Consider the following 12,046-nt stretch of genomic DNA (forward strand, 5'->3'; position numbering starts at 1 on the left):
GTCAGTAACCTCTATTACTTTATGAAAGCATCACTGTTGAACTAGGACTGGACTGTTTCTAAGCAATTTTTGGGCAAACAAAAAAGAGAAAACATGCTTTCTATAGACATTAAATGTAATGATAGAAAATGATTGTCATGTTTATACAATTTGATTGACTGCTGTATGATTTTAGTCCTTTTGATATATGCTATGTGGGTGTTTAGAAATAGCTGAAAAAAAAATGGCAAATTGATAATGTGGTCAACAAACTTGGAACTAGTTCATAGCCGTGCAATTATAGAATGATTGTGAACCAATCAGAATCAAAATTCAGCAGTGTTGGTGAATGAAAAATATGAGACACACTTATTACCTCTTTAAAGGCATAGTTCAGCCAAAAAGGAAAATTCACCCTCATGGCGTTCCAAACCAATATGTGTTTTTATTTTTTTATTTTTTCTGTTGAGCATAAAAGAAGATATTTTAAAGAATTTGGATAACTAAAAAGTTGACAGTAGCCCACGACTTCCATAGTATAAAAGAAAAAAAAAGGAAGTCAATGGCTACCATCAATTGTTTGGCTACCAACATTCTTCAAAATATCGTTTGTGTTCAGCAGAAGAAAGAAACTCACACAGGATTTTAACAACATTAGGGTGAGTGAATGATTGAATTTAATGAATTTTCATTTTTGGATGAACTATTCCTTTAAATGTGAGTCAAATTTAACCCTAGGTTAACCCTTTAACATTTTTAAATAGTTAAATATAAAAAAAGCAAAATTTAAAAATGTGTTTTTAAATATAAAAAACGAATCTACACGGTCACAAATACTGATTCTAATGTGATATTTCTTTACTGGAAACGGGTCAAAATCACAGTTAAGTCAATAGAAGGGTTAATGCGTTAGGGGGCAGTGCAGAGCTATATGAGTCCATTTGTCAACACGAAGCAGCGCAAGCGTCGGAAGTGACGTAAAAATCGCGTTGTGATTTGTTGATGTTTGTGTCAAACTCTCGGTCGGCCATTGTTCCGAAAGAAAAACCTCGAAACCGAAGGAATAAAGTCGATCTGTGACGACTGTATTAATACACCGACACCTCATATTATGTTAGGACAGGTGTAGCCATACATGCAGCGAACAAACTGTTCATAGACAAGCAAAAACGGCCGTTTATTCTCTGTGTGTAACTCATAACAACACAAATCGCCGCAAGCTGGCCAGCGATGACAATCCTCCCGAAGAAGAAACCGGCCTCCACAGCCGGTGGCGGTGATCATACGGACGAACCGGACAGACGAGGAGGTTCTGAGTCGCACCCTCATCCCCTCGCAGGACGCTCGGGGTCCCGACCCAGGGCCTCTCCTCCGCCGTGGACATGCCAGGCCACGCCGCAAACGTCCAGAGAGGAGCGGCGGATCGAGGCGAGCGCTCGCCTGCGGCCGGCCTCTCCGCAGCCCGCTGCCGCTGGAGCACCGGTCGTGCAGTGCGAAGGGAGCGCGAACTCGGTTGTGGTCGCGGGTCGCGTCGAGCTGCCCTGCGGCGCAGGTGGCGTTGGAAGCTGCTGCTCGGGACCCGGACTCAGCAAGCGGAGACGACAGGCGGTCTGCTCTAGCGGTTTGACAGGTGGAGGAGGAAGAGTGGGAGGAGGCGGTAGTCCAGTCTCGGAACCAGAGGAGGGAGCTGGAGGCAACAACAGTGAGGACGAGTATGAGAACGCGGCCAGATTTCAACATGTGGACCCCGCCACAGTCGAGCAGGTACTGGATGCTGCAGGATACTTGGCAACACGAGAACAGGTTGCTAGTTGTTTCATCCTCTAAAATGCATTAAATGCATAGGCGCTGTTATAAAGCATAATAGAAAGGTTTAAAATTCTCTCTACATGTTCATTATTAATATTATTGTAAACGTGTTTATTGTCATTCATTCTTGATAGAAAAGAAATAGGCCTAGAGGTTCTCTTAAGATATACGTTACTCACAATTATGATATAAAAACTTGACTTCATGAAATAATAAGTTGAAATTATGACGTACGTCATAAAACTAACCCTACATAATGAAAACAAAATTGAAATTGGATGGTGACTGTGCTTGTCATTTATTATTCTGTGGAAGCTGAATGTTAGGCAGAAAGTTTTCATGAATCAACTAAATTTTTGAATCAACTATCCTATTAATCTTTATGTCCAAATACTTGTTGGGGACACTGTCAATTTTGTTGATTGGAATAAATACTCCAAATGTCCTCATTGTTCTATAATATATACTTTCCTGGTTGCTTTTTGGCCTACAGCAAGAAGAATGGTTCGAGAAAGCCTTAAGGGAAAAGAAAGGCTATGAAATCAAAAAAATGAAGGAAGATGGAGCATGTCTTTTCAGAGCAGTCGGTAATATTTCTCTCCTGTATTTAGGGGTTATTTACTTGAAAGCTGAGTCAGTTTGCCTTTAGGACATATGCTGTGCTTTGAATTTGCTGAAATTATAGTTTAGCAGTGCAGATGTAATCATGTGGCTATTACAGTGCATAGGTGCCATATTGTGGCAAATATCAGTTTTTCAGTCCTAAAGTATTCATGGAAAATATCAAAACCTTCATTTAAAAATCTATCATTTCTGTATTATTATTATTGTTGTTGTTATTATTATTGTTATTGTTGTTGTTGGATTACTTTTTTTAGTTGCAATGTGCATACAATTATTTTTAAAACGTAATTATGAATGACTGGGGAAGTCATGAAAATTCATTGACATTTAACAGTGTTATTTTAGTATTATCTATATTAATACAGCTTTTCTTAATGTTTATATGCTTTTATATTTTTTTTTAAAGCTGATCAAGTCTATGGGGACCAAGATATGCATGATGTGATACGGAAGCAGTGTATGGATTATTTGGTGAGTCAGTTAAATATTTAACAGGCATGTGATCAGCTAGAGACAAAAAAGAAGGAAAATCTGACCACGCCCCAAGCCATGCCCACAAGCCACACCCTGAGCACTTATTATTAAAAATATATATTTTAGCACATTAAAAGATATGTCTTACATTGTAATAATACATACTATTGTCCTGTAAAAAATAAAAAAAGAATAAAGCAGCATTTGATAATCATGATAACAATATAATATAATATATTATAATAATGTACTATAATATATTATAGTAAAGTATATAGAATTGTTATTATAATTAAAGTACCTGCCAAAAGTTTGGAAACATTACAATTATTATTGATTTTGCAATAAATATCTTCTGCTCATCAAGGCTGAATTGATTTGATCAAAATAAAGTAAAAAAAAACCTGCAATATTGTGAAATTATTATTACAAATTATTATTACAAATTAAAAAAAAGTTTTCAATTTTAGTATATTATAAAACTTAATGTTATTCCTGTGATGCAAAGCAGAATTTTCTTCATCATTAATCCAGTTTTCAGTGTCACGTGATCTTTTAGAAATCATTACAATTTGTTTGACTCTCAAGAAATATTTCTGATTATTATCAATGTTGAAAACAATTTAGCTGCTTCATATTTTGTTTGGAAATGGTGATACACTTTATTTTTTTTGGAATTCTTGATAAATATAAAGTTTAATGAACAAGATTTATTTGCATTTATCAAATATATTAATTAAATTTGTTAATGCATTTATTAAATGGAAATCATTTTAAAGGGGTCATATGATGCGACCTCAATTTTTCCCTTCTCTTTGGAGTGTTACAAGCTCTTGGTGCATAAAGTAGATCTGTAAAGTTGCAAAGACTAAAGTCTCAAATCCAAAGAGATATTCTTTATAAAAGTTAAGAGTCAACCACGCCTACCTAAAACGGCTCGTTCTAACACGCCCCCACATGTCTACGTCACTGTGTGGGAAGATTTGCATAACACCACCCAAATGTTCATTTGGGCAGTGTAGAGTAGCACTTGTTGTTTGTCATTTCTCCGATCACAAATGCAGACATGGTTTTATGTTTACGCGGCGCGATGCAACGCAACACGTAAAAAGACAGTATAAGTCATTATAATCCGTAATTATGTCCCCACTGGATTGGATAATTCAATCCAGTGGGGGGCATAAATGCCTCGTTTATAATGGGTTTTAATGGTTTTGTCTCGTCACTACGGCCGGACAGGGCATCACAATATGGTAGGAGCGTAACATTTCAATCACACGCTTGAGGTATTCGGCCAATCACAATGCACTGGATAGCTGGCCAATCAGAGCACACCTCGATGCTGATTTTGGAAAGTTAATCTTGTTCGCATTCTACAGTTCATGTCTGATACCTAGCGTCACGTGTTCATGAGGATTAGGCTAATCATCCCATATAGAAAACATCACAATCTTCACTCACTTTTTATTACTTTCATGCATGATCAGGGGCGCGGGAAGATGTTTTCGGGTGGGGGTGCTGTGTGTGTGTGTCCGTGTTGGGTGAAGGGGGTGGGTTTCACTTACGTCGGTGCTCGTGCTGGGGCTGGTGTTGTTTGGATGCTGATTTTGGAAAGTTAATCTTGTTCGCATTCTACAGTTCATGTCTGATACCTAGCGTCACGTGTTCATGAGGATTAGGCTAATCATCCCATATAGAAAACATCACAAGTAAAATTAATCATGCTTATAAAGATAAACATGGGTTTATTATAGCCCACTTACAATTTACATTTCAGAGATCATTACAAATAAATTATTAAATGCTAAAACTGAATACATTTAAATGATCAAACTTGGCGTTGCATTTGCAACCATGTGAAAACAGGGGGTGCTGCAGCCCCCTCAGCACCCCTACTTCCCGCGTCCCTGTGCATGATGAATAAAATTATTAATTTCTTTCTCTTTTTTAAATCTTATACAAATGTTTGAGTGGTATCATTGTCTCCACAGAAATATTAAGCAGCAAAACTGTTTTTAACATTGATAATAATGAGAAATGTTTCTTGAGCAGCAAATCAGCATATTAGAATGATTGCTGAAGGATTATGTGACACCGAAACTTCTCTTTGTAAACAACAACAGATTTATAAACGTTTCTAATGACGAATGTTGCGTTCCCAAATGCAAATTAAAGCGGTTCAAACCAAGCGCAGCGCAGCTAGCACTAACAGTGAATCGAAACTAAACACAGTAGCCTACTGTAACAGCATACATGTAGCGCATCAGACTACAGCCTACAGGCATTGCCAAAAGTTTGGGCAGTGACATAAATTTTGTGTTTTGCAAAGTTTGCTGCTTAAGCTGTTGTGGTGTTCATTCACATTGTTTCTAGATTATTGTGTAATGATCAGATGCATTATAAATAATTGCTAAAAGCTTCATTGGCCAAAAAATTTACTTTTCACCAAAAAAATAAAAAATTCACAGTTTTTTGATCCTGACACAAAATGACCAGCTAAGGTGTCAAGAAGGGCAGCAAAAAGCCACTTCTGTCCAAGAAAAGCATCAAAGACAGACTGAAATTCTGCAGGAAGTTCTTCAGGATGTACCAGAGTGTCCAGCAAGTGTCAGGACCGTCTCCTCCCGAGGAGTCAGCTACAGAATCGTGTCACCAGCAGTGCAGAGCTTGCTCAGGAATGGCAGCAGGTTGGTGTGAGAGCATTTTGCCAATAAAAGCCTTTAAAACTTATGATATGCTTATCATAGTTTTTCAGTATACCATAGAAACATGTGGAAAAATAATCTACAAATACTGAAGCAGCAAACTTTGCAAATCACAAAATTTATGTCACTGCCAAAACTTTTGGCCATGACAGTATTATATAATTACATCACAACCGTTGCGAATTTTATGACAGCACTACTAGCAATCTCAAATTCTCACCGCCATTCATAAAAAGTCACCGGGTCGAGTAATTTTGGATCCGTGAATTAACACGTTTCAGCGCTGATTCTACTCGCATTTGGCGCTTTGAATCACTTGAACGCTTTTAACTGTCCTGCAGATGGCGCCACGAGCTCGTGCAGCGCTCTCTGGACCATTCCGTCCATGATGTTTTAGAAAACAATCTTTTCGCGGTTTATTTAGTTAATTGCTTAAGGCCATTTGCGCGATTTCAATCATCATGCAGTAACCCCCATAAAAAAAAAAAAACTCGGATCTACACGAATCACATGGGTCGTTCTTCTGAGGTCGGAAAATACGGAAAAATCACATCCATGATTTGCATTTACAATATAGTTAACTTTGAATTGTGAATTTTACCCTTTTTAATTATCAAACAAGGTGCAGTTTTGATTTTTTGTTTATACTTACATTGCAGACGAAAAACGCGGATTACTTCTCCAGTTATGTCACAGAGGACTTTAGCACATACATTAACAGAAAGAGAAAGAACAACTGTCATGGGAACCACATTGAGATGCAGGCCATGGCAGAAATGTACAACCGGCCAGTGGAGGTTTACCAGTATGGCATAGGTTAGTCAATGTCTGTTGAATTCCTGGTGACTTATTGGCTGTCAGTGGTATATTTTAGGATAGAAGAGGAAATATGTTTTAATTTTATTTGAAAACTCCCATTTTCCAGAGCCAATAAACACGTTCCATGGCATCCAAGAGAATAATGATGAGCCGATACGTGTCAGTTACCACAAGAACATCCATTATAACTCTGTAGTGAATCCCTACAAGGCTAGTGTTGGGGTGGGGCTGGGCCTCCCTTCCTTCAAACCAGGGGTAATATTCATTAGTGATTTTTCAGTCAATAATGAAAATGAAAATGTACTCACCCACAGGCCATCCATGATGTGGATGGGTTTTCTTCAGAAATTTAGCTCACTAATGGATCCTCTGCAGTGCCATCAGAGTGAGAGTTGAACAGCTAATAAACAATTCACAAGACATTCATTGATGAACTGGAGTTGTGTGGATTACTTGTGATGTTTTTATCACTGCAGAAGATCCATTGATGAGCATAATGTAATGCTGAATGTAGATCATTTTCAAAAAAGAAACAAACTCATCTATATATTTAATGGCCTGAGGGTGAGTACATTTTAATTTTGGGGTTAACTGTTGCTTTAATATCTGTTATTTTGTCTCTGTGTAGTACGCTGACCAGTGTCTCATGAAAAATGCTATTAAGACGTCTGAGGAGTCTTGGATTGAGCAGCAGATGCTGGAGGACAAAAAAAGAGCAACAGATTGGGAGGCCACCAATGAGGCCATTGAGGAGCAGGTGGCTCGTGAGTCCTACTTGCAGTGGCTTCAGGACCAAGAGAAGCAAGCAAGACGGGTATGAAACCATCCCAGCCGTCCTAATCAAAGCAAATTTAAACGACTTTGAAACATTTCCCTCTCTGCTTTTCCATTCAGCCTCGTAAAGCTAGTGCCACCTGCAGTTCTGCCACAGCTGCCACATCCAGCGGCTTTGAGGACTGGGGATGCCGGTCTCCCCGCCAGCGCAGCTCTGCCCCCTCTCCAGAGCATCCAGGCCCGGCTCACCCTGAACCCCCTGTCAAACCTCCCTCTCCAGCTGGAGCTTCGCTGGTTCTTCCCAAACCCCCGTCACCATGTGCCCCAGGTCTGTATATGTATGTATGTTTTCTTTGTTTACGCTAATGCACATTTCTTGCTTACTAACTGGTTCTTCCTGGACTTCTTTTCAAGGTCCAAGTCATCAGTCTTCTGCCAACTCTTCCCTGGTGTCTCTTTACCCAAGCCTGGGCTACAGGACTCTAATGCAGGAGATGTCACCTACTGCCTTCGGTAAGGCATTACGTGCTTCAGTATAAATGCTTGTTGATCTATACTTTGTGTCTTTAAACAAGCTTACTTAATTAGCTGGATGTTTTAATTTTTAGGTTTAACAGATTGGGAAGACGATGACGTTCTGGCCTCAGTTCTGGCTGCTTCACAACAAGAATACCTCGACAGCTTGAAGAAAAATGCAATGCACAGAGAATCTTCTCCAGACTGCAGTTGATATATTGGACAGCACAACTTGCAGCACAAACCACAGAAAAGCTGCATTTCTATATTTCAACACCTTCCAATGTTTCTTCCTCTCCCCTCTTTATAAATACCACTGTATTATTTTTTTTTTTGGGCTAACTCATTTTCCTTAATTTCATTAAGCTTCATGGACCTAGTTAGGCATGTTTAAATAAACATTGTAAAATTAATATTAAAAATATAATCTCAACTGTTTATTATGATCAGGTGTTTTCATTATTTGAGCAGAATAAATTATACTAATTAGTTTAAAAATGCTGAAAATGTTTTGCTTTCCCCCCCCTAATTTTTCAATATTGACCAATGCAGCACTGCAAGCTGCAGGTTTTGGTTATTTAAAGATTTTTAGTGAAAATTGAGGTTTCATTAGTTAATACTAGACATGTAACTAACATCATAACATACTATATATCACATATCCACATGTATATCTCTTTGAGTAAAGTACAAATTGTAAATATTGTGTAGCTATATAAATTTATAAATTGTATATAAACATATACGTATATGTCTATATATAAGCACAATTTTAATACTTGGATGAAAATCCTTTGCGGTCAATGAATGCCTGTAGTCTGGAGCCCATGGACATCACCTTTCCTCCCCGGAGATGCTTTGCCAGGTCTTCACTGCTGCCATCTTGAGTTGCTGCTTGTTTGTGGGTCTTTCTGCCTTCAGTCTTGTCTTCAGTAACTGAAAAGCATGCTCTATTGGATTGAGATCAGACGACTGACTTGGAGAATATTCCTTTTCTTTGCCTTCAAAAAGTCTTGAGTTGCTTTCGCAGTATGTTTAGGGTCATTATCCATCTGCACTGTGAGGTTGCGTCCTATCAGTTTTGTAGCATTTGGCTGAATGTGAGCAGAGAGTATAGCCTTAAAGACCTCAGAATTCATACTTCTATCAGCAGTTACATCATCAATAAACACCAGTGAGCCCGTTCCATTGACAGCCATACATGCCCATGCCATAACACTGCTCCACCATGTTTGACACTTGATGTGGTGTGCTTTGGATCGTCAGCTGTTCCTTTCTTTCGCCATACTTTTCTCTTCCCTCTTCAATTTGGTACAAGTTAATCTTGGTTTAATCAGTCTAAAGAATCTTATTCGAGAACATGGGAGGCTTTTTTAGATGTTTTCTGGCAAAGTCTAATCTTGCTTTCCCGTTCTTGACTGTTACCAGTGGTTTGCCCCTTGTTGTAAACCCTCTGTATTTACATTCGTGAATGCGTCTCTTGAGTGTAGATTTTAACAATGATGTGCCTACCTCCTTCAGAGTATTCTTGATTTCTGTTGATGTTATGATGGGTTTTTTCTTCACCAAAGAAAGGATTCTGCGATCATCCACTTTAGTTGTCTTCCGTGGTCTTCCAGGCATTTTGATGTTGTAGAGCTCACCAGTGCTTTATTCCTTCTTAAAGGGGTCATCGGATGCCACATGCACTTTTACAAGCTGTTTGAACTGAAATGTGTGTTGGCAGTGTGTGTACACAACCACCCTATAATGATAAAGATCCACCCAGTGTTTTTTTTTTTATCTCGTTAAATCATTTCCCCTTTCTCAAATCGAGCCGATCTCAGATGCCTGTCTGTGTGATGTCACACAGACCCAGGCCCTCCCACGATTGTTTGATTGACATTAGCATTTCAGCACAGACTGGACTGGCGTTTTACCTTAGACCCGCCCTGAGTGAGCTGTCATCAATCCGCCATTGTTTCACCGCTGGAGCAGATGTAGACAAGAATGTCTCCGAAGCGGTTGAAGTGTTCTGTTGTTGGATGTAATAATGAACATAACAGTTGCCATTTACTCCCGAAATCTAAGCCGCTGTAGACGCAGTGGATTACCTTTGTTTCTGAAGGGAATGCACCCCCCTATTAGCAAGTTTCACGATGAATGTGGCTAACGTTTACCGTCTCTCAGAGAGCGGCTAGGAAGAAAGGGGCGCGGTCAGCAGAGCTCATTTGCATTTAAAGCAGCATGCAAGAAAACAGCTTGCTCTGAAAAGAGCTGTTTTTGACAGGGTAAAAACGGTGTTGTTTTACACTACCATTGAGAAATTTTAACCAAACTATGTTAAAGAATTTTCATTAAGTACACGTTTTTGGTGGGGTTCCCCTGGTAAAATTCGCATTCCTGGGGATAAATATCATGTTATTGGGTCGCTTCAACCCGCGGACGTGAAAAACAACCCGCGGCAATAGTGTTAAGCCCCGTTCAGACTACAAGATTTTAGCCTGATTTTGCCAAGATCTGCTTGACGTAGGGTATCGTGGGGATTCGTATACGACAATGGGCATTGGGACGCACAATTCAATCGTTTCATCTCGTGTAGTGTGTCATAGTGCAGGACACCTCTGCGATGCTTCACGACATCAACACAGAAAGACTAGCATATTTAATTTTTTTTCCCCGTCGTACACGACAAGTTCCATCACTGCTATGACACTGGCCAATAGGAGCACAGAAGCGCCTTTGTACAAGCTTTAAAACATGCCGAAATGAAAGGGAGACAATGGTATCAGTCCTGCTAAGTGTAATTTTACAATGCAGGAAAATGTTTGTGGAGCTACGACAACAATACTCCTGCATTTATGATGGGACTACCGCGACACAGTAAAAAAAGTTCTCTTTGAGAGTCCATACCATCCTCTTCATGCCATCCAGATTTGTGTCCATTGCCAGGTTTTCTTTCTTTTTTGGGCTTTTCTGACAAGACAGGGAAAAACACGCTGTTTGCTAGCCAATTGTTTGTTTACGGTCATAGCACCTTCTGTCTTGTCTTGCGCTATTGATGACAGCACGCATGTTGTTAATGACGGCATGCGATGAATGGTCAGGTAGCATCATATAGTCTGACATGTTTCTTGTTCAGGACACGACAAGATTTTATGAGTCAAAATAGCATAATCTGACACGGTGACTGTCGTAACCGACAAAAAAATCGTGTAGTCTGAACAGGGCTTAAAAGTAGCCCAATTCCGCGGGAAAACCGTGGACTGAGCAACACACCTGATTGATGACATTTGAAGCTTTGAACGTCATGCGAAAAAATTGCCGCTTCAAGATCCCACCTGATGCATAATAAAAGGAAAATGATTATTCAGTCACTTCGAGGGCCGTCAGTAGGACATTTAATCATGGTTTTATAGCTGGGGTCTCAGAGACCCCTAACAGAACATAAGGGTAACCTCACCCAAAATATTTTTTTTCAACTACCCAGGTCAATTATTAATTATGATCACATATTTTGTGTATTTTATATTATTGATCAATATGTGAATCCGTTGATCAAGCTATAGGCTACATGACACGAGTTGCGGTCTCATTGGCACAAATTAATTTAGATGAGATTATATCAGATTAGATAGAATTGTACTGATCCCAGGTTGATTCTACTCTTGTATGCCACAGGCTTCCGAAGCTTTGTTTGGCCTCATGCTTTTTCAAACCATTCTTTGTTCCACGATGATTTGTCAGATATGGTTTAAAAGTCAAGTCACCTTTATTTATATAGCGCTTTTAACAATACAGATTGTGTCAAAGCAACTGTACAGCATTAATTAGGAAAATATTGTCAATAATGCAAAATGATAATAGCAAACACTCAATTTTCAGTAAAAGTCAGTTCACCATTGAATTCAGTGATGTCATCATCAGTTCAGTTTAAATAGTATCTTTGCAATCAAGTCAACGATATCGCTGGATATCGCTGGAAATGATATCGTTGACTTGATTGCACAGATACAATTTAAACTGAACTGAGCTGGATGATGACATCACAAATGTCTGTGATTGTTAGTAAGTGTAAGTGATCGCGACTCTTCAGCTCCACCCACGGCTCGCCTCCAGGAGCTTGGCTGTTTTCGGAGAGAATCGCAAGCTGTATCTTTCTTTTATAAATCTGATAAAACTGAAGACTCTTCGGAGATGTGAATGATGCAATACTACACTATAGGTATTCAAGATTAACATGAGATTGGTCAAAACTGTGTGTTATGTCCCCTTTAACCTAGTCAAGTTGACTTTATTTTTATATAGCCTCAGACGTCACGCCCTTGGACCGTTGGCTGAACGTCTGATGCATATGGCACACAAAA

The 12,046-nt window shown here is 39.2% G+C and overlaps 1 protein-coding gene across 1 annotated transcript; it reads left to right on the forward strand.

The window, feature by feature from the left end:
* Positions 1-891: 891 nt before the first annotated feature.
* Positions 892-8,080, forward strand: LOC107727782 (OTU domain-containing protein 5-A-like). Its single transcript, XM_016537770.1, has 9 exons — positions 892-1,743; positions 2,282-2,375; positions 2,819-2,883; positions 6,251-6,407; positions 6,517-6,665; positions 7,039-7,224; positions 7,305-7,512; positions 7,599-7,697; positions 7,793-8,080. The coding sequence occupies exons 1-9, from the start codon at positions 1,210-1,212 to the stop codon at positions 7,912-7,914; spliced, it is 1,614 nt and encodes a 537-aa protein (XP_016393256.1). The 5' UTR covers positions 892-1,209; the 3' UTR covers positions 7,915-8,080.
* The last annotated feature ends 3,966 nt before the right edge of the window (positions 8,081-12,046 follow it).

Source organism: Sinocyclocheilus rhinocerous, unplaced genomic scaffold, assembly GCF_001515625.1.
Source record: "Sinocyclocheilus rhinocerous isolate Xijiao unplaced genomic scaffold, SAMN03320098_v1.1 scaffold576, whole genome shotgun sequence".
NCBI lineage: Eukaryota > Metazoa > Chordata > Actinopteri > Cypriniformes > Cyprinidae > Sinocyclocheilus > Sinocyclocheilus rhinocerous.

Coding starts and splice junctions, on each gene's coding strand:
- LOC107727782 (XM_016537770.1), top strand. CDS start 1,210: ATGACAATCCTCCCGAAGAAGAAACCGGCCTCCACAGCCGGTGGCGGT. Junction 1,744..2,281: donor ACCCCGCCACAGTCGAGCAG/GTACTGGATGCT, acceptor TTTGGCCTACAG/CAAGAAGAATGGTTCGAGAA. Junction 6,408..6,516: donor GGTTTACCAGTATGGCATAG/GTTAGTCAATGT, acceptor CCCATTTTCCAG/AGCCAATAAACACGTTCCAT.